At 38.6% G+C, this 20,032-nt stretch overlaps 3 protein-coding genes and 2 non-coding genes across 6 annotated transcripts; 3 read left to right on the plus strand and 2 right to left on the minus strand.

The window, feature by feature from the left end:
• The first annotated feature begins 363 nt into the window (after positions 1–363).
• Positions 364–4,409, plus strand: myct1a (myc target 1a). The gene is made up of 2 exons (XM_031727663.2): positions 364–717; positions 3,191–4,409. Exons 1-2 carry the CDS (start codon positions 663–665, stop codon positions 3,733–3,735), a joined length of 600 nt encoding a protein of 199 aa, XP_031583523.1. The 5' UTR covers positions 364–662; the 3' UTR covers positions 3,736–4,409.
• Positions 4,410–7,462: 3,053 nt separating this feature from the next.
• serac1 (serine active site containing 1) lies at positions 7,463–14,436 on the plus strand. 2 transcript variants are annotated; one of them, XM_031727662.2, is made up of 17 exons: positions 7,463–7,564; positions 8,051–8,199; positions 8,289–8,325; positions 8,419–8,561; positions 9,673–9,762; positions 10,355–10,486; positions 10,579–10,700; positions 10,788–10,916; positions 11,320–11,433; positions 11,595–11,757; positions 12,022–12,172; positions 12,272–12,413; positions 12,599–12,699; positions 12,859–12,956; positions 13,079–13,261; positions 13,338–13,481; positions 13,589–14,436. In XM_031727662.2, the coding sequence occupies exons 1-17, from the start codon at positions 7,488–7,490 to the stop codon at positions 13,723–13,725; spliced, it is 2,112 nt and encodes a 703-aa protein (XP_031583522.2). In that variant the 5' UTR covers positions 7,463–7,487; the 3' UTR covers positions 13,726–14,436. The 2 variants fall into 2 exon arrangements, with proteins under 2 accessions (XP_031583522.2, XP_039455075.1); XM_039599141.1 differs by lacking the exon at positions 8,289–8,325.
• A 1,304-nt stretch (positions 14,437–15,740) lies between these two features.
• On the plus strand, positions 15,741–16,676 carry gtf2h5 (general transcription factor IIH, polypeptide 5). The gene is made up of 3 exons (XM_031727528.2): positions 15,741–15,797; positions 16,107–16,193; positions 16,293–16,676. The coding sequence occupies exons 2-3, from the start codon at positions 16,159–16,161 to the stop codon at positions 16,471–16,473; spliced, it is 216 nt and encodes a 71-aa protein (XP_031583388.1). The 5' UTR covers positions 15,741–15,797; positions 16,107–16,158; the 3' UTR covers positions 16,474–16,676.
• An 890-nt stretch (positions 16,677–17,566) lies between these two features.
• trnal-uaa lies at positions 17,567–17,649 on the minus strand. The gene has a single exon. It is a non-coding gene; the product is annotated as a tRNA-Leu (tRNA).
• Positions 17,650–18,482: 833 nt separating this feature from the next.
• On the minus strand, positions 18,483–18,673 carry LOC116310802. The gene has a single exon (XR_004198741.2). It is a non-coding gene; the product is annotated as a U2 spliceosomal RNA (small nuclear RNA).
• Between the last annotated feature and the right edge of the window lie 1,359 nt (positions 18,674–20,032).

Below are 20,032 nucleotides of genomic sequence, written 5' to 3' on the forward strand. Positions count from 1 at the left end.
CAGTTGGTGATTTGCCTTCCAACTCCCCTTACAACCCTAGAAATGTAACTCCTGGTGCAAGCTGATGGCTAGTCGCCCGGGGTCTCGTGACGGAAGAAAGAAAAGAAGAGATTGAAATATTTATAATTTCTGAAAGGAAGAAAAATATTTGTGATTGTAATAGACTCTCATATGGTAACAGCTGAAGGACTAACCCCTGCGCTGCTGTGGTGATCCTTCTTCTACTTTAATCAACCTGAAGGAAATGATGAGAGAGGAAGTGATTACAGAAACACCCCGTCTCTATACCTCCAGGATCTCTGTCCTGGATAGATAAGCCCCTCCTGTTACTAATTTCCAGCAGAAAAGCAGGAAATGTGACAGTGTAGTTTTCCGCTTCCATAAACAAGCTGACTGTCAGAGTTAGCTGCCAGCCCTGCGAGTGTCTGGGCTGAGTCTCCTTTTGAGGGAGTCGGACGTTACCGACAGGGAAAGTGAGCAAAGGAGAAGAGGGAGAAAGTAGGGGGAACAGGAAAAGAGACGGGACAGAAAGACAGGAAAATCCATCAAAAAAAAAAGGACAGGAAAGAATTGACAGGAGAGAAGGGAGAAGACAAGAGGAACAGACAGGCTGAACTGAGCTTCAGTCTCTCTTCCTCTCCTTTGACAAAGCAGATAAAGTCATGGCTGCGAACAACACAAATTTCCTTTTGGAAATGCTTCAGCCTGCCGACGTTGGTGAGTTTTCTGAGTTTTCCTTCTCTTTTAGCTGGTCTTTTTCATGTGGTTGCTCTGATTGGTGCCCTCAGGAATTCAAGCTTGAATCGCCTCCTGGAATAGATGTAATATGTGGGCCTGGTGCCTTTTTGAACCAAGCTTTATCATCCAAATTTGAATATTCAAAGAAACCTTTTCTGACTTCTAAGAATGCTCGATCTGTTTGGTGCTCATCTAAGGAGCGTGGAAAGAAAAGCGACTGGACTTCTTTAAGTTTCTTGAGGACGTTTCACCTTTCATCCAAGAATCTTCTTCAGTTCTAAAACCAAATGGTGGAGACTCCCAGGTATTTAAGCCCTAGTGGGAGTTTTCCCTTAAGAGGGTACTTGACTATTGATCAGGTGCCTCATCAAATGAACAAAGGTGAAGGTCATTATCTGAGTTTTCAGGTAAAACCTCACCCTATCATGTGACCTACTGAGATCAATGTTAATGTCAGTCCAGTCACTTTTCTTTCTAAGCTCCTTGGATTACCATAACCTGGATGACAGAGAACCTACACAGACATATTTGCTGCTGGTGTTTTCTTTTTTTCAGTTTTCCCTAATGGCATTTCCAGATGACTTTTTACTAGCGTCTGCCTTCCATTTTCCAAAATTAGAGAAAAAAAAAACTTGTGGAAATGTGGTCTAGTAACAAAGCAGGTTCAGGCTTTTTGAACATTTTATTGAGGGGAACCCGATTTGTTTTCCTGGCATAAGTCCAGTGGTATTTGTCTCATCCGCTACATTCTCTTGCTTCTCTCAAGCATGCTCAGTTGGCTTTATCCAAGGCAAAGTAGCACTGAGCAAGAATATGTCAACAGCTTTTCATTTTTTGTGTGCGTGTGCGTGAGTGGAAATAAAACTCAGTTGGTTTGTTTTCTCCAAGAGGCTCAATCTGTTAAACACAGCCAGAGGAAAGCCTATTATTATTTTGTCAAGGGCCACCATATTTCAAGACATGTCTGGCAATTCTCAGTTTCTTCCTAGCACACATTAAATTCCTTGCATTCACAGTGGATTATTTAAAAAAAAAAAAAAAAGACCATAAAGGGTATTTAGATGCACTGCATGTGCATAAGAGCAGTGAGGATGTATAACTTTACCAAGGCTGAAAAACCTTCCAACCTGGGCAATAATGGATGGTGTGGTATGATGTTGTATTGAGAGCATCAAAAAAATGTATCTAAATGTATCTTTTTCCCAATTTTATATGCATTTGTAAAAATAATAATTGGTTGTGCCACACTTGCCACACAGAACTGCAAGCAAGTATTTGTGATACCTGCTAATCAGTCTTTCACATCACTGTGGTGGAATTTTGGCAAACTCTTCTTTGCAGAATTGTTTTAATTCAGCCACAGTGGAGGATTTTCCAGCATCAATGGCCTTTTTAAGGTCATATCAAAAAAGACTCAATGGGATTTAAGTTAAGACTTTGACCAGGCCACTCCGAAGCCTACATTTTTGTTTTGGTCCATTCAGAGGTGGGCCTGCGGATGTGTTTTAGATCACTGTTCTGCTGCATAGCCCAAGTGTGCTTGAGCTTTAGGGCATGAACTGATGGCCAGACATTCTCCTTTAGAATTTTATTTTACTGTTGGTGTGATAATCTTTTTATGAAATGCTGTGTTAGTTTTATGTCAGATATAAAGGTGCTCAAGCCTTCAAGAAATCTTTTTTTGAGGATCACCAAGATGTTTTTTAGCAGTGCAAGATGAGCCTTTGTGTTCTTTTTGGTCAGCAGTGGTTTTCTCCTTGGAACTCTCTCTTGGATGCCATTTTTGCCAAGTCATGAATTCTAAGTGTAACTGAGACACGTGAAGCCTGCAGCTCTTTAGATGTTGTCCTGGTTATTTTCTGACCTCCTTCCATAAGTTTTGGATGTGCGCTTGCACTATTTTCGGTAGGCCGGAGGAAGGTTCACCACTGTTCCAAGTTTAGATTCCCAGCCTTAAAGCTTTAGAAATGGCTTTATAACCCTTTCCAGACTGATAGATATCAATGACTTTGATTCTCAGCTGTTTCTTTAGATCTTGGCACGGTGTGCTGTCTTCTGAAATCTTTTAGCCTGCTTCACTTTGTCAGGCAGGTTCTATTTAAGTAATTCTTTGATTCAACTGGTCTGGCAGTAATCAAACCTAAGAGTAGCTTGTGAAACTGAAGTGAACTTCTGAAAAAATTTGGTTAATCACAGTTAATTCATGATTTCACACAAGGAAATCATGAATTAATAATTTAAAACTGCATTTTATACTTACTCAGGTTATCTTTGTCTAATATTACAATTTCGTTTAATGATCTAAAGCATGTAAACAAAGAAGAAAGCAGGAAAGAGAGCAAACACTTTTTCACAGACTTGTAATGTGAATATTTGTGATATAAAAAAGATACTACAGCACAGATCATTTTATAAAGATCCTTTTTTAAATGGTATGCTTCTCTCTTCACAGACCACCTGATTATAGCTTTCTGTGCTTCTGTGGCAGTGGGCCTTCTCTTGGGCGCCCTAGTTTATGTGATGCTTACTTGGTTTTCCCGACACAAAGCAGGCTCTGCCAGCATCACTCGCCGCCCGCATCGCCACTCGCACACTTCTTCCCGCCATCGTCCAGGCTTTAACCGCAGCAGCAGCTATGACCGGCGAAGCAACAACAGCTTAGTGACTGCTGCTTTCACCTTTCACCGCCAGACTTCCTCTCCGGATCACCTTGACGCAATGGCGCATAAATCCAGCTTCAGGGGCTCCACCTTCCACCCGCTCCTCCAGTGCAGCCAAATTGCAAGAGAGGCAGAGGAGGGGAGCCAAACCACACTGCCACGTACACCACCTCTGACTACATCAACTGGATCAGCTCAAAGCGTAGCCCAGCCAGCTGCCACCCCACCAAGACCAGAGTCATTTTGGGGGAACAGTGTGAGAGGTTTTCATGCTACGCAGACCCCACCTCCAGCTTATGAGAGCATAATCAGAGCTTATCAGGAAACCCGAACCTGAGAGGAGTGAAAGCACCACTGGCTGATACTAATTGGGAGATGAACGGATTTCCAAACTGGACTAAATCTATAATGATTTTTATGATCAGGTGGAGCTGGAGTGGAGAAAACAAAGAGGCCAAGCTCAGCTAAGTGCCCTGCTTAACAGAATAACTTCCTGAAATTACATAATTTTTAGGTCATCTGCTATATATTTATAAACGTATTTGCCTTTCATCATTAGATACTTTTATAAAGAAAAAAATTGTAAAAAGTCATTTGAATGGTGTTGCATCCTGTCAATGGTGATTATTTATAATGCAAGGCAAGACATATTCTTTCTCCGTTCAGGTCATATAATAACTATGCAAGAAAAGATGTAATGATTGTACATGTGAAGCTTAAAAGATAAATAAAAAGTGTGTGTAAGCCTGTAGTTAATAAAGTGCATTAGACTATTTGATGTTTTATCAAATTCATGTTGAAAACTTGGTTAAACGGACCTGATGTTTTTTATTTTCTGAATCACATATTCAAGATGATTTTGTTTATGTGTTTGCATGAACAGCACTTCTGAATGTGACAAGTGAGAAAATGTGGGCATTAGGTATAAGAATTTTTGTTCTGTATGTTTTGAATGTATTTTACTGGACTCTGCTCTTAAGTTAATGCAATAAAGCAAGACTCAAAAAGGTTTTTCAGTGCAGACATTTTGGTCTGTAACAGGTCTGGAGGGACTCTGCAGGAAAACCATTTCTTCACATAAGCCAACACAAAATATATAAAAAGGTGAATGATTCTTCCAATTAGGCCTCTACAAGTATAAAGAAATGATACTGAGCAATCTCAAAATGTAATGGGTTCTGTCCTTTACCACTCCACCTATAGCTACTTTCAGCTGCTCCCTTGATACAAGCCCAAATGGGCTTTTAATCTCCAGCTAAAACTGAACCAGTGATCTTTTGCATGGTAAGCAAATGTCTGAACCATTGTACTATGAACTGCTACTATGCTGACTTTCATGAAACCTCTCCAGCACACTTCATAAAAGTCAAGGTAGTCACCTCACGATGCAGTTTAACCTAGCAGTCACTATGAGCTACCAACAGTTCAAGACTATAGTGTTGTTCCACAGTAATGTACTCTAGTGCAAAAAAAGCCAGAATACAGTAATAGTAATAGCTGGGTTAGACTGCTATATTTACAGTGCAGCTGTGCTGTCATTTTTATTACTGTCCTAACTGTTGTTTCCTGAAGAAGGAACTAGTGTACAACAGTAAAGTTTGAAAGGTGAAGGACACAATCCCTACAGAGCTCTTAAACTTTACAGGACCAAACGATGAGCAGCACTCGTAATGGCAAAACACATCATCGCTAAGGTTTTTACAGCTGACTAAAACCAGACAGAAAAATAAACTTGAATTTGAAAAAAAAATTAACTGAGAAAATGTGTAATTACAACCTGCTTGATGAGATCTTGGCCTGATTTTTCACTCAAACTTAGGATGTCAACATGACTGAGTTAACTGACTTGAAAAACTGCTGTTTGTGCTGCAATATGTTCTCTGAATAATAAAATCAAAATAATAAAAGCTAACCTAAAACTTAACATTTTTAAACAATGCAAACTAAAACCTAAGCTGAAACAAACAAACATACTATGGAAACTAAATTAATTACATTTTTTCCACATCTAATACACACAAAAAAATGAACTATACAACCAAATCTAAAAACATGAAGCTCACATATCAAAACATGACTCCAAAATACTAAACTCTTAGCACAATTTTACCAGTCTCGCTCAAATATCGTTATAAATCCAAGTTTTGCACATTTCTGACACACACATCCATTATTTAGCACACTTTTTTCACCTAGAAACGCTGGCCTTCAAAATGCAACACAATCACTACCAGTTACTCTCACTCGTCATGCACCTCCTCAAACTCAACTAGAAGAACAATTCAGTCATGTGTCAGAGTATAAAAGAGGCCTCAAGTGACGAAGAGGAAGACTAGCAGGCAGCGGAGGCCATCGTGGACGAGGAGGAAGAGGAAGCCTCAGCCATGCCAATATTTCCAGTGAAATATGTGCAGCTGTCAGCTCAGCTGGACATTTTGTATTATAGTAACCAATAAATACTTCTTTTGTTACCTTTTTGTATCTCTGCACTGATTTTCTTGGCAATGTTTCACACTGTACTAACATTACATGGTGGAATTACTGAGTTTTGCCATATACTACATGAAACAGGTAACACTGGTGTTGACATACTTTACATGTACAACTGTAAATGCTATATTTGGACAAAACACCCTACACTTCACCAGAACGCGAAAAAATAAACTTACTCTTACACATTTGCATGGATTTAAATATGTAGCTTCATGGCCAAAAAATACAGAAATACTTTTTATAGTAGTTTCCTGAATTTCTGAATTGGTTTTTGATGTTCTATAGGAATATAAAGGTATGTGTGTGTTGTTTTGGTTAAAGAAATCAGTTTTGAGAAGAAAGAACAATGTTCTAAAAGTTATATTTTATGATATGTTAAAAATGCACATAAAATGCAAAAAACCTGTAATAACAAATATGTTACTGCATGTAAAAAATACACTTCTGTTTAGATAGATATATTTTGCTCTTTTTGTCAGACCTTCCCACAGATGTCCTCCTATATATATTTTTGTCTTGTACTTATGGAAAGTAGTTGTAGTTATGGAAAGACATTACTGATTTTATTTCTAATAACATTTTGTCAAATTTTCACTTTAAAAAATCTGGTACATATTTGACTGAGAAAGAGAAAGGAGGTCAAACTCATTTTACACTGTGAGCCAGATACAGCACACTTTGATCTTAAGTGGGCCAGACCAATGAAACTCCTCTTTCTGTCCGTGCATAATGGTTTATTTACAATTTCAATTATTCGATTATTGAATATTATCTTAATATTTGATAAAGAAGCACAATTTCAACAGGGCATCTCAGTTTTTTCTACATAATAAAGATTCATTCACTGCTGTAGTGAATGAAAGAAATCTATATGTATGAGAATTAAATTGTAAGAAATAAACATGTAAAATTACAGAAAAAGTTCTGGTAGCTGTATCTTATTGTCAATCCTGTGATTACAAAACACAAAGTTTTTGTTTATTCACGGAATACGTCCTTCATTTGTATCCATTGTTAAAAAAAAACAAAAAACACATTAATTTCTGTAGTGAAAAATAACGAACTTTTCTGCTATTTTTTTTTATCTGTTACCTAATTACTTTATTGTGGCCACATGGGAGGTATTTAGCAGTAAAGATAAAGCTGTAATACAAAAGTCTTTATCCAGCTTATTTCTGGCCCCCGGGAATTATATTTGACACCCCCACTCTAGCCCAACTATTCTCATCAGTTTGATTTTACTCATTGCCAAATTTCACATCCATAAATTGCAGTTCTCCAATAAGAAGCCACACTTCCCTATTTTCATGAATGGAAATTAAACTTTATGTGCCCATAATTTATTCTTCCCGCAACAAGAATGCTATAAACATTTTTCATTTTATAATAATATCGTTTTGTAACATTATTACCGTTTTTATTTTATGTCTCTCTTACTCTCAACCCCTCCCCTTTTCCCCCTGTGCATCTCCGATATGAAATTTACTTTTTACACTGTCGTTTTTGCGTAATCTTGCCGTTCACACACTGAAACTCTAAAGCTGTCAATAAAAAAAACTGTTGCAGTGGATGACGTATTATTTGTGGGACAAATTTATGTTGTGTTTATGTACACCGGCAGTCGTGGAGGACGTTATCGTAGTTCTTTTAAAACGTGTCCATCGACAAATACGGTAATATCGCTTATCAGAAATGGACATTAATCCACTACATGTCCACCGGGTTACTCCGTTAGCCGTTTGGATGCCTTGCACGGCGATAGAACAGTTATAGCCAAATGCTAACTAATCTCCACCAAGTTAGTGGCAGCTAAGGCTTCATTTAGCTTCACCCGGATTACGTTTGGGTGTTCATGCCAGCTTTGGCTTTATGGCGGAGACTTACCGGTGTTTATGTTATTTAGTCAAGTAATTTTAGCCCAGCTGTCAGTCACACCCACCTGCTATGTGTGGCTAGCTAACGTTTAGCTAATGGTCTTTGAATAAATTGACGCTTTAGATTAGTTCACCATTAGCACTGTCACGAGTTAAATCTTAGCACTGCTAAGTGTTTAAACTCTCATGATAACATTAAATGTAATTATCGGGTCTTTTTTGCGTTGACATACCGTTATGTGCCTTATCAGACACTGTCCTCACGTCTGTGACTCTGTCAGATAGGTTGGACAGCAGTCTGGTTAATACACGCACATCTGGGAGGGCACACGGGGGAAGGATGTCCGCAGCCGCTCTGCGCTGGATCCGTTGTCGGAGGCTGAGCACAGCTGGGCCACCCGGTGTGAAGAAAGTGCTCCAGTGGAAAGATTTAAGTAAGTTATTAGACAAAATCAGCAATCTTGTACACTAAATTTCGGTAAACACATTGAAAATAAAGATCTTCCTCTTCGCTGACATTTAGGGAAAGTTGCTAAAGTAACTGGCGCAGTTGTCTTGGGGTAAGTTGCATTATTAAAAGACTGCTTTTATGCATCGTGTGAGAGAAGAATGATCTCTGTCCCATAGCTTATTAAACATGCTCCTTTCTGCAGGGGCTGTCTTTTTATTACTTATGAGATGATAGCCTTGGATAAGGCTGTGACCATTGACACTAGTGCAATTCTTCAGGAGAAGAACAAGTCGTACATCTATCTGAGGGCCACTGCTTCAGATGAAAAAGACAACCTAACTGGAGGTAATTAATGCTATCCTAAACAACCTCATGGGTAACATGAGACATTATAATGTGTCTTTTCATATATTTACATACCCTATGTTGCTGGATTCAGTCACAACTTTTCACCAAACCCTGGCTGGTGTTTCTAGGACAATCCCAGAATAAACAGTACATTTATAAATTCATCACAGAGTCTCATATTTTATCTTTTTGCCTGTTGTACTACTCTGTTTGTAGTCCTACATTTTCTCACTGCATCAAGATATTCACATTCTGTTTCTACATACCTCCATCCAGTGTCAGACTTATTTTGGGACGAATTAGACCTTTTATTGTGAAAATACACAAGTTCAGATGTAGCATCCCCCATTCGGCATTGCAGTATTTCTTCTTGTACAAAATCTGTTATTTTAAGCTCTTTTGCTGTATAACATATGAACATATTTCCACTAGCCCATAAATGTACTAAGACCTGTTTAGATTTTTAATTTAAATTTACTGTTTTTTGGACATGTTCCTTCTTCTCTCCTGTGGGAGGGCATTATCTGACAAATATGCTGAGTGGCTACATTTTGTTCTTGTATAAGAAAGTGTTGAGTTTTTTATGTTCAGTGGGGCAGTGACATCTGCCTTCATTCTTCCTCTCTTCCCTTTCCTGCCAGGACTTTGGGCCATTTGGTGTTGGGTGATTTTACTTCCTCTACCTTTTTAGTGGAAGCTTTCACAATCAACTTATATTCAAATATAAGCTGCTTGATTATGCTGAAACATATGATCATGATCATTTTAAGCAGTACTCACTCATAATGCGTTAATTTCACTTTTAACTTAAAATAAATACATGTGAACTTAACACACAACAGTATAGCAGGGAGTGTGTTTAGGCTTTCGGGGAGGTGCAAATGCTATAGCTGTAAGGATGAGATGGATTTATAATGAAAGATAAAAAATAGAATCATTATTATAAAAATGGAAATATAAATTAATCTCACTCAAATTTGATTAATTAGCCACCTCTACAGGAAAGCATTTCTAAATGGTTTCTGTTTTCTTTATAATGTTATAGAAATGCAATTCTAAATTCTGTCAAGGGAGTAGTGGCTAGTTGTTTTTTCTGCATCTCTTCCAGGACTTACACACAAAGCAAGGAGGGAACTTCATAAAGCAGCAAGACGGTTTGTGGAAATATCCTCGAGGCTTTTACTGCAATCACTCGATGGTAAGAATCTAACAAACACCAATTCACCAATAACATAGATACACCATAATGCCACCCCTAATATTTCTTGAACTTAACTTCTTGAACTTGTTGCCAATAGCAGGGCAAGTGTTTATGCTCAGAAAACTGTAGTCATTCAGTCAATTTTATGTGACGTATGTGCACAGAGACCAAAGGAAACACCTGCCTTTGCACATGCACATCCTGTTTTGAATGCCACATAGCTTATACAGTGGTGTGGAGCTTGTGAAAGTGAGTGGAATAAACAGGTCTGAGATTTTTTTGTTTTGTTTCGGCACCTGTAGTTTTAAATCCGCAGACAAAAAGTTACATTGACTTTTGTTTACTTTAACCTTTTACAAATTAATAGCTGCCAAGTTGATGACACAAGTTTCACTCCTGCAAGGTTTGTACTGTAGCTCCTTAGCTTTTGTAATAATCTAAAAGGTGACGCACTAGACACTGGTAGTTAACCATTTAGCTGTAGTTAGAATTGCTAAAAGGTCCAAATAGAGGAATTAGTAGAACACATCTCTATTTTTATTCTTTAAATGTTCAGACGGTCAGTTTGTTCTGTAATTTTGTGTCTTAGAGCACTTCAGTCATGTGGATGCTGACCCACATGAGGTGGCATTGTGGGTCCTGCTGAAGAAGACACAGTCAGCTAATAAAGCCATCAGACTAGAGGCTGTTCAGGAGCTTGCAGACAATCACCACTGGCATGGTAAAGGACCCTAAAAGTTTCCTGTCACTTTAATTTGATACACAACACAGACCTGCTTTGGTCTTAGATCACACCTGTTTTGAATAATCCAGATTACCAGTACCAGACGGCAGCACAGGTTATAGACCATCGGACAGCAGTGGGCTTGGCCCGGACGCCTCAGGTAGACCTGAGGTTTTTCCGTCACCCACCTGCACTGCCTGATTTGGGGGAGGTACTCAAATCTACTCTTTAGGATATTTGCCATTTGAATGCCTACCTCACAGATGTGCTGCATCTCACTATAATGTGATCTTCTCAGGGTTTGTCAGCGGAGGACGGACTGAGGCAGCTTTTGGCATCTCTGCCTCAAACTGAGGTGGACAAATGTGTTCGGTACTTTACCTCACTAGCCCTGAGAGAGAGCACTCAGTCCTTGGCAGCACAAAGGGTGACAATCACAGATTTACACATACATGTACAGTCTTTAGGAAGGTGATGGTCTAAAACAGGGGTCTCGAACTCCAGGCCTCGAGGGCCGGTGTCCTGCAGGTTTTAGATCTCACCCTGGGTCAACACACCTGAATCAAATGATTAGTTCATTACCAAGCCTCTGGAGAACTTCAAGACATGTTGAGGAGGTCATTTAACCATTTAAATCAGCCATGTTGGATCAAGGACGCGTCTAAAACCTGCTGGACACCGGCCCTCGAGGCCTGGAGTTCGAGACCCCTGGTCTAAAACATAAAACAGGAGGACAACAGTCACTGGGATGTGCAAAAAAAAAAAAGAAAAAGAAAGAAAAAAGCTAGTTTCTATATCCTGTCATTAACACATGCGCTTCATTGTTCCAGGGTGGTCTGTGGAGTTTTGGAGGCAATGGGCTGCCTTATGCCCAGAGCCTCACCTCTGTTCCTTCTGAGAAGGTGGAGTCCTTCTGTCTGCAGGCACTGGTACAACACTCAAAGGTAATCATCATCATTGTGCATCCAAAGGTGATTTAGTCTGGAGTCGGTGGCTTGATTACTTACTTACTACTCGTTGCAGTCATTGTAGCAGTGTATTAAGGTCAATTCTATGCGCCCCCTGTCTGGATGTTGCCTTGTGGTTAATACTTTGCGATCTGCAGGTAAGGAGCCACTGTGACCACATAGTTGCCAACGGAGGTCTACAGCTTCTCCAGAGGGTTTATCAGCTCAGAACAGACTCTATGAAGATTCAGAGGAACATTGTTCGCATTATCGGAAACCTGGCTCTCAATGAAGGTGCCCATCAGGCCATAGCCCAGTCCGGTAAGTCTGTAACTAATCTGAATAAACTGGAGACAGCTCTGATTATGTGTAATCCTGACTGGGTGCGGTAAAGATGTTATGAAACTAAGGTCTAAAATATATGTTGTGCTTGTTTCAATTAGAGATTAGATTTTCACCATCACAAAAAAATGTGTTTACTTTTATAGTTATCCACCCCAACTTATAAATTTTATCGTACTGCTCACACTTTCCTGTTTTTTGTTTTTTTTTTTTTCCCCTACTTTACCCATAAAACACCTGCAGGCTGGGTGTCTGTCCTGGCTGAGATGACACAGTGCCCTCATATCATGCAGGCGTCTCACGCAGCTCGTGCTCTTGCAAACCTGGACAGGGAGACAGTAAAAGAGAAATACCCAGATGGCGTCTATATCCTGCACCCACAAACACGTAGCAAGTAGGAAAACAAATTCAGTTGTTACATAAATGCATTAACGTCATTTTATTTTATTGTTATAACCAAACCATCATCTTTGACAATGTTTTCAATTTCCAGTCAGCCAATCAAAGCAGACGTGCTGTTCATCCACGGGATTCTAGGGGCAGCTTTTAAGACGTGGAGGCAGAAGGACCGCAATACGTTAGAGGAAGAGGAGGCAGCCAAATGCGAAGATGACTATACAGAGTGCTGGCCAAAGGTAACAAAGGCACCTAATTCCTCTAATTACATTAATGGATTATTTCAGTGTTTTCCTCCTACAGTGAAATTGAGTGTTTCAAGACTTAGAAGTGTGTTGTCATCTCTGTGAAACTCTTAGGTCTCACACAGCTTAAGATTTATCTCAGTGTTCTTCCATGTCGTTTTATCACTGTTTATTGTCAGTCATGGTTGGCTGCTGACTGTCCAAATCTGAGAGTGCTGTCGGTGGAGTATGACAGTCATCTAAGTGACTGGATGGCCCAGTGTCCTGCTGAGAATCAGAGGTAAAAAAAAAAAAAAAACAACGATAAATCTGTAGTTTCTTTATACGTCTACATGTGATTAAGGTGCTACTCTTGGTAAAATAGAATATTTTTGCAAAGTCAGGTGCCCTTGGATTAATTACTCCAACAGATTAAAGGGTTGACTATCTGTCTCTCCAGGAAGTCTCTAGCCTACAGAAGTCAGGAGCTGCTAAAGAAGTTAAAGCTGGCAGGAGTTGGAGAAAGGCCTGTGGTCTGGGTAGCCCACAGTATGGGAGGTATTTCTCCCACATCTTTCCTTCCACAAGCATGTTGGACTTTTATGCAGATCCCTTGAATCCAACTTGAAAAAAAAAAAGAAATTACTAATCTATCCTCTTGCATTTGGTTTCTCTTGCAGGACTGCTTGTGAAGAAAATGCTGCTGGATGCCTCACAGGACCCAGACATGCATGGGTTATTACAGAACACCAAAGGGATTATGTTTTATAGTGTTCCTCACTACGGCACCTTCATGGCAGAGTACTCTGTCAATGTCAGATATCTTCTCTTCCCCTCCATAGAAGTCAGAGAACTCTGTAAAGGTCAGTGAATATGATGAATTCTGCGGTCTATGAAACTCTTTCAGCATCTAATGTGAATTGATGTGTGTGTTTTAAGATTCACCAGCTCTGCGCAGCCTGAATGACAACTTCCTGAACCTGGCCAAAGAAAAGGATTTCAAGGTGCTGAGCTTTGCAGAGACACTACCGACGAACATTGGACCCATGATCAAGATACTTGTGGTACCAACGCAGTCAGCAAGTATGTAACTCCAAATACTGTAATGTCTGAAATGTACAGCTTAAATATTTTAAAAAAAAACACATAGTTGAAGCAATGTCTTGCGTCTCATCGTGTTGTGGTTTCAGATCTCGGGATTGGTGAGCTCATTGAAGTGGACGTAGATCACCTAAACATCTGCAAACCAGAGAGGAAGGACTCATTTCTATACAAACGCAGCCTCCAGTTCATCCTGGACGCTCTGCAGAGCTACGTCACACACTGACAGAAATCTATAAAAACAATGACACTGAGACCACCTGCTGTATACTTGAAATGTATATCACACTCCAAACCAAACAGAGAAATAACTGCACATTCACATGAAGCACCACAAATGCAATTGCAGTATAGCTAACAAAATCAAATTTATTTTACACACGGATATTTGTGGAAACCTGTCAGTTGTGATAACGATAGCAGGGTGCGTTTTTTGTTGTTGGGGTCTTTTTTAAGTCATCCACTGAGATCGGTCTCTTAATTGTACATCAGCTAAGTTTGAAAGAAAACAACTCTTATGTTTACAAGTAAATTAAGCACATTACAATTTTATCTAGATTTCCTTTTATTTTAGATTTATTACCAGCTAATCATGGGATACATAATGCTCATTATCTACTGTATTTACTTAAAAATGCACTGACATTTTGTTGCCTCTCATGCAACTTGACTTTTGACCGGAGCAAAGGTTTAAGACTTTATTTTTATATGTATTTGTTTTACTCTAACTATAGTGTGATTATCATCTTATGTGCCAAAACATATTCTTTCCCAAGCCTTACCTCAAGTGGACCTGAGTTAATACCTTTAGTTCAGATTGCACATACATTTGTATGGGACTGATCAAGCAAATTAATTTTAATACATGTGTTTGCAGCCCCCACTGCCACTAGCAGTCCTAAATGCTGGCAATGAAATGAATAAATGTGTAACGTTTGAGGGTTTATGAGTCATCTATGCATTTCTATATACAAAGTACAAAATACAACAAAGTATTTGAAACATTCCTCTGGGATTTTGGCCCATATTGACATGATACCATCACACAGGTGCTGCAGATTCGTCAACTGCACATCCATGATAGGAATATACCACATCCCAAAGATGCTCAAGAGGATTGACATCTGGTCACTGGAGGTCATTTGAGTTCAGTGAACTCATACAAGAAACCAGTATGACATGATATGAGCTTTGTGACATGATGTCTTATCCTGCAGGAAGTTGCCATCACAAGATGGGTACACTGTTATCATAAAAGGATGGACATGGTCCAGAACAATAAATGGGTTGAACTAAGGGGCCTAAATTGTGCCAAGAAAACATTTCCTACACCATTAAACCAGCCTCAGAAACCTTAGTTTGCTATTCTTACCTTATTCTTCTGCTGCTGTAGCCCATCTGCTTCAGGGTTCAAAGTTTTGTGCGGTCATAGATGCTCTTCTGCATACATTGGATATAAAAAGTGATTATCTGAGTTACTGTTGTCTTCCTATCAGCTCAAAACAGTCTGACCATTCTGCTCTGATGCATTTTTACCCAGAGAACTCCTGCTCACTGGATATTTTCTCTCTTTTTGGATCAGTCTCTATAAATCATAGAGATGGTTGTAGCTCAATTGACCAGCAATTTCTGAAGTACTCGACAATCACCCGACATTCAAAGTCACCCAAATCACCTTTCTTCTCCATTCTGATGCTCAGTTTGAACTTGAGCAGGTCATCTTGGTCATCATGTCTACACGCTTAAGTGCACTAAAATACTTCCATGTGACTGGTTGATTGGATATTTGCCTTAAGGAGCAGCAGAGTAGTTGTACCTTATAAGTGGTCCTGAGTGTATATATATGGTATCAAGTTGTCATAGTTTTCCTGTTAGTGACAGAGGGGGGAAAATGGCACAGTACTGTATTTTAGACTGGATCTTAACTTGCATTTTGCACCAATGTCATGATGCAGTTTTTTGTAATGCATCTCATGCACTTGGGTACAAATATTGCATTATTTTCTTCATAATACTCACTCATCTATACACAACGTAGGCTTTTTTTAAACCCACAGTATTGATATGCACTAAAATATAAAGCATTAAACCTTTACCAAGCACAGAAAAGCAGCACAGAAGCAGCAAAAGCTTTTAAAACACGCTAGCGCGATATTTGGACATCAGAAGATTGTCCCTTGGCGCACACCTTACATAACCCATCAATGCTTTGAAAACTTAGCAGAAACAGCTGGAGATCTCGGGTAGATAAAAGGCTGTTTGTTGCTTTATGTTAATCCTTCGCTTAACTGTAGACAGGTATGTATATGTATATGTGTGAAGTTTGCTCTTTTAGATATTTGAGATCGCGGTATGTACCAGAACATGCCCGTGGCCATGCTATTTTGAGCTAATGCTAACTGGTGCTAAAACAAAGAGCTAGCATACGCTGTACTTAAACGTTTACAAGTATTTTCTTTGTTGTAATGGTAATAAAAATATTATTAAAATGTCCGAAAACATGTGAAGCGTTTGTCTTACTGTTTAGTGCCTTGATAAGGGTTTAGGCTGCCGTAAAGCTGCTTCTACTTGAGGCCTTCAGCTGTCGGTTTGTTTACTGTGCTGCAGGTATTCAGCTCTTTAATCGGCTTCGACTGTCCATTTCTCTGCATCTGTCAATATGGTCAACGTGCACAAAGGTGTCCTTGTTGAATGGTAAGGTTGTAACTTTGCCAATAAATATTTGTAGCTAGTTTCACAGAAATCTGTTTTTAAGTAGCCGAAACTTTAACTTTCTCTTGCTGTATGCACCAGTGATCCTGCCATGAAACAATTTCTCCTGTACCTGGATGAAACGATGGCCTTGGGAAAGAAATTCATCCTCAAGGATCTTGACGACACGCACGTGTTCATTCTTGCAGAGGTGGTTCAAACACTCCAGGAGAGAGTCGGAGAGTTGATGGACCAGAATTCATTCCCCATCACACAGAAATAAACTGTCAGAAGAAGTGTTACTTTTTGGCCATGGACTGCTCATGATCTCTGGATAAATGTTTGCAGTGTTTTAACTGCAGACTACAGTGGATTACTGTGAAAATGCTCAAGGAGTTTAATACATTTTGATAGCAGGTTCCAGAATATGTTTTCTTTTTCTTTGCCTTCTTTAAATTGCAGATTAAAGCTACTGTGTCTGCAGCACCATGTGTTTGGTTTTTTTATTATTATTATTAATAATTGATATGAAAGGAGCAAGGATCCGAAGTTAAATAAATCGACAGCTGCTTGTCGTTTAACAGTGACTTTGTCAAATATGGAAAAAAACTCATTCTGATTAAAGTTGGTCTAAAAATATTTAAAACGGTCTTTTGAAAATGTTGGGATGTTGTGTCTAATGTAAATCAAAATAATACAATTATGTATTGAAGGTCATTTAAGCCCTTTTAAAGCCTTTTAAATTGAAAATAATTTTGGGTAAATAGTCTCTTTTATAACTATGTGACATTTATTTTTCTTTCTTTGTAATGTGACTGGGTGAAGTAACTAGATTTATTCGGTATCATTAATGCAAGCTAAGTTTCTCTACATTAGTTATACGTTGCACCCTGAAACATACGGAAAAACCCTTTTTATGATTGTGCACAGAGCGTGAAGCAGGAAAACTATTTAAAAAGAACGTTAAGGAACCACTTCTGACTGAGTTTTAGGATTTGTCAAGCCAGCTAACACAAATAAGCCCAGCTGTGTTCAAGCTGCTTTGTAAGAATTTAGTCTTTTTCTTTTTAATTCCATACACACACATAATGAAATACCCAAATTCTTTGCAATTTTATGTTGAAAAGAGTTTAACTGGAGGTGACCCCCTCCAAATTTTATGTATTCATTTTATTCACAGTGAGCTTCTTTTTATATCCATTAATATTACTAATTAATCCAAAAGCTTGGAGTTTTTCCATTAACCATTTTTCCCTTTTGGTTCAGCATTACAGCTTTTTTTGTGGGAAAGATATTGCTCACATCAAATTCCTAAAAACTCCATATGTTGCTCCCATAGATACCATCCAGCTTAACACACATGAGGCTCCAAATTATACCAGGAGTGGGGTTTGAACCCACGAGAGCATCTGCTCATTGGAACTTAAGTCCAACGCCTTAACCACTCGGCCATCCTGGTACACATATGTTGTGTATATGTTTTCCTTTGGGAAACAGTACTGTTAGTCGGAGAAAGAAATGTATTAATCTTGTTTGTCAGGATCATAGCCATAAATGGAGGACTCTCGAAAGTCCCTAGATTTTCATTCACACATATTACATGAGATATCTACTCTTTACACACTAAGGATACACACTACCAGGGCTACACCACACTGCTGTTTTATAAATCATCAAAACCATTAGTATCCTACGATTTATTATATATAAAAAAGATCTGTTGCGAAATGTTTTCATGTAATCCTAAAAACAGAAAAACAATCTTCTGCACTACTAACTATCCACAAATGGAATCAACAGAGAATACAGGTGATTTTAGCTAAAAAGCCAAGAAGCAATGGTGCTTTTTTTCTCCAAGGGATTTACAGCCACAGAAGAAAGAAAGCTGCAGTATGTAGAGAAAGAGAAGAGTTAAACTTATAATCAACATGAGTCCTTGTAGGTGGAGGCCACCAGTTTTTACAGACTTCTATCGGTCTCTAGTGGACAACAGAGGTAACTGCAGGATTCAAGCTAGAATAATGTAACTGCAGTTCAAAACTACATTTTTGGGGGGAATTTCCCATAGAAAGTGTGTGTCCACGTGTCAGTCCAAGTCGCAGGATTTAGTATTTCTCAGAACAGTTAAATGCAACTCATTTACAGGTATTAAGTCGCAACATTTCAGTCTGACTGTCTTTCATCAGTACAAAGACAACGTCCATATATCCACACACACACATATATATTGTGTATAACAAAGTTCTTAGCAAGAACACAAGAATCAACCTACACTTCTTTTCCACAGTTTCAGAGGAGTGCACCGTTCCTGGAAATACTGCAATACCAGGTCGATGCGTGGAGTGGACGGAGCAAGCTCCAATTCCATCTCCCTGTTCCAAAAATCAATTTAATATATGGTCCCCGGATAGGGGACGTATCAGATATTAAACTGATAAGAACAGATACTACACTTGATCTTAGCCAAAAGGCCGAGAAGCGATAGCCACATATCATCCGACACAAAGGAGTCATTCTGCTTACTGCAACTCTAACTCATGGTTACAAAGAAGAACACAGTCGTCTTCTAACAAATGGTAGAGGACAGGTCGAGGTTTTACTGACGTTTTACCTCCGAAACATCACAATATAACTATGGTCGCCATGTTTCAGTTTATAAACGGCGCCCCATATAAAACGACACTTTAGTTTCTGAAACGCCGGTCAGCGCATGCCGGTTAATGATATTCAAGATCACGTGGTAGTCTGCAGTCCAATCAGCGGTTGTTAAGAAGGAGCGTCTTAAATTCATTTTTATCACTTTTCTGACGTTATAATTGTTTTCATAATATGATAATTACGTGATCTATGAAAAGAATTATAACACTAGTACCGCGCGTTGAATTGAAACGACGAAAATCAAATAAAAACCTCTATGATTGTTTAAGGTTTCACGAAGATACAAGGAGCTCTTCCGCCCTCAGGTGTACAGACAGAAAACTGCACCCAGTCTACTCTAAACCACAGTAATCTACTTTGTACTGTACTGAAGCTGGATTGGCAGCAATTTCTAACCATGGAAGTGGACATACAAAACTAGCTTAAATAAGTTACAATTAATTCTGCATATTTGTAACTTTGGTGTGAAATGACTCTTCTCAACGCCTGACAGTGTAATGGCTTTACTGGGTATTTCTGAGAAGGGTGAAGTTGGCCAAGTCTGAGAAAACTCGCAGCTGGAGAGAGGTTGAATGTATCTTTTCTGCATTTGTATTACTTTAACGAGCTAACCCCAGTGCCATTTAAAAAAAAAAAACCCATAAACAAACAAACAAAAAAGAGAGAATAAATTTTTTACACTTTAGCTTGTTTAGCGGTTAGCAAAAGAGCCTTAGGTTAGAATACAAACACAACAAACAAAAAAATTAGGATTAACAAAACAGTACGACATCGTAAATTGAAAGTAGGGTTAAAGGACAGAATGAAATAAAAGGCACTGTTCATAAAGAGTTGGTTTGACCAAACCTACCTTTAAAGGGTTCTCTTAAAAACGAAGTCCCATCAGGGAGAATTGCCTCGGGCTTATGGAACGCCAGGACTGCCATAATGAATTACTTAAATACACCATTAAATAATTAATTAAATGTGGCAATAATTAATTAAAATGGGAATTAATTAATTAAATAAATAGTTATGACACATGTAATTAATTAATTATTGACACATTTAATTAATTATTTATGTATTTCATATTTTAATTAATTATTGACACATTTAATTAATTAATTATTGACACATTTAATTAATTATTTATGTATTTCACATTTTAATTAATTATTGACACATTTAATTAATTATTTCAT

The sequence above is a fragment of the Oreochromis aureus genome, linkage group 15 (genome assembly GCF_013358895.1).
Source record: "Oreochromis aureus strain Israel breed Guangdong linkage group 15, ZZ_aureus, whole genome shotgun sequence".
Taxonomy (NCBI): Eukaryota; Metazoa; Chordata; class Actinopteri; order Cichliformes; family Cichlidae; genus Oreochromis; species Oreochromis aureus.

What these genes read in the sequence shown, in the direction of transcription:
- myct1a (XM_031727663.2), top strand. Translation starts at nt 663, where the DNA reads ATGGCTGCGAACAACACAAATTTCCTTTTGGAAATGCTTCAGCCTGCC. An exon ending in GCTTCAGCCTGCCGACGTTG is followed by an intron (nt 718 to 3,190) that starts GTGAGTTTTCTG and finishes CTCTCTTCACAG; the next exon opens with ACCACCTGATTATAGCTTTC.
- serac1 (XM_031727662.2), top strand. Translation starts at nt 7,488, where the DNA reads ATGTTGTGTTTATGTACACCGGCAGTCGTGGAGGACGTTATCGTAGTT. An exon ending in AGTCCTTGGCAGCACAAAGG is followed by an intron (nt 10,917 to 11,319) that starts GTGACAATCACA and finishes TCATTGTTCCAG; the next exon opens with GGTGGTCTGTGGAGTTTTGG. An exon ending in CACTGGTACAACACTCAAAG is followed by an intron (nt 11,434 to 11,594) that starts GTAATCATCATC and finishes TGCGATCTGCAG; the next exon opens with GTAAGGAGCCACTGTGACCA.
- gtf2h5 (XM_031727528.2), top strand. Translation starts at nt 16,159, where the DNA reads ATGGTCAACGTGCACAAAGGTGTCCTTGTTGAATG. An exon ending in AAAGGTGTCCTTGTTGAATG is followed by an intron (nt 16,194 to 16,292) that starts GTAAGGTTGTAA and finishes TGTATGCACCAG; the next exon opens with TGATCCTGCCATGAAACAAT.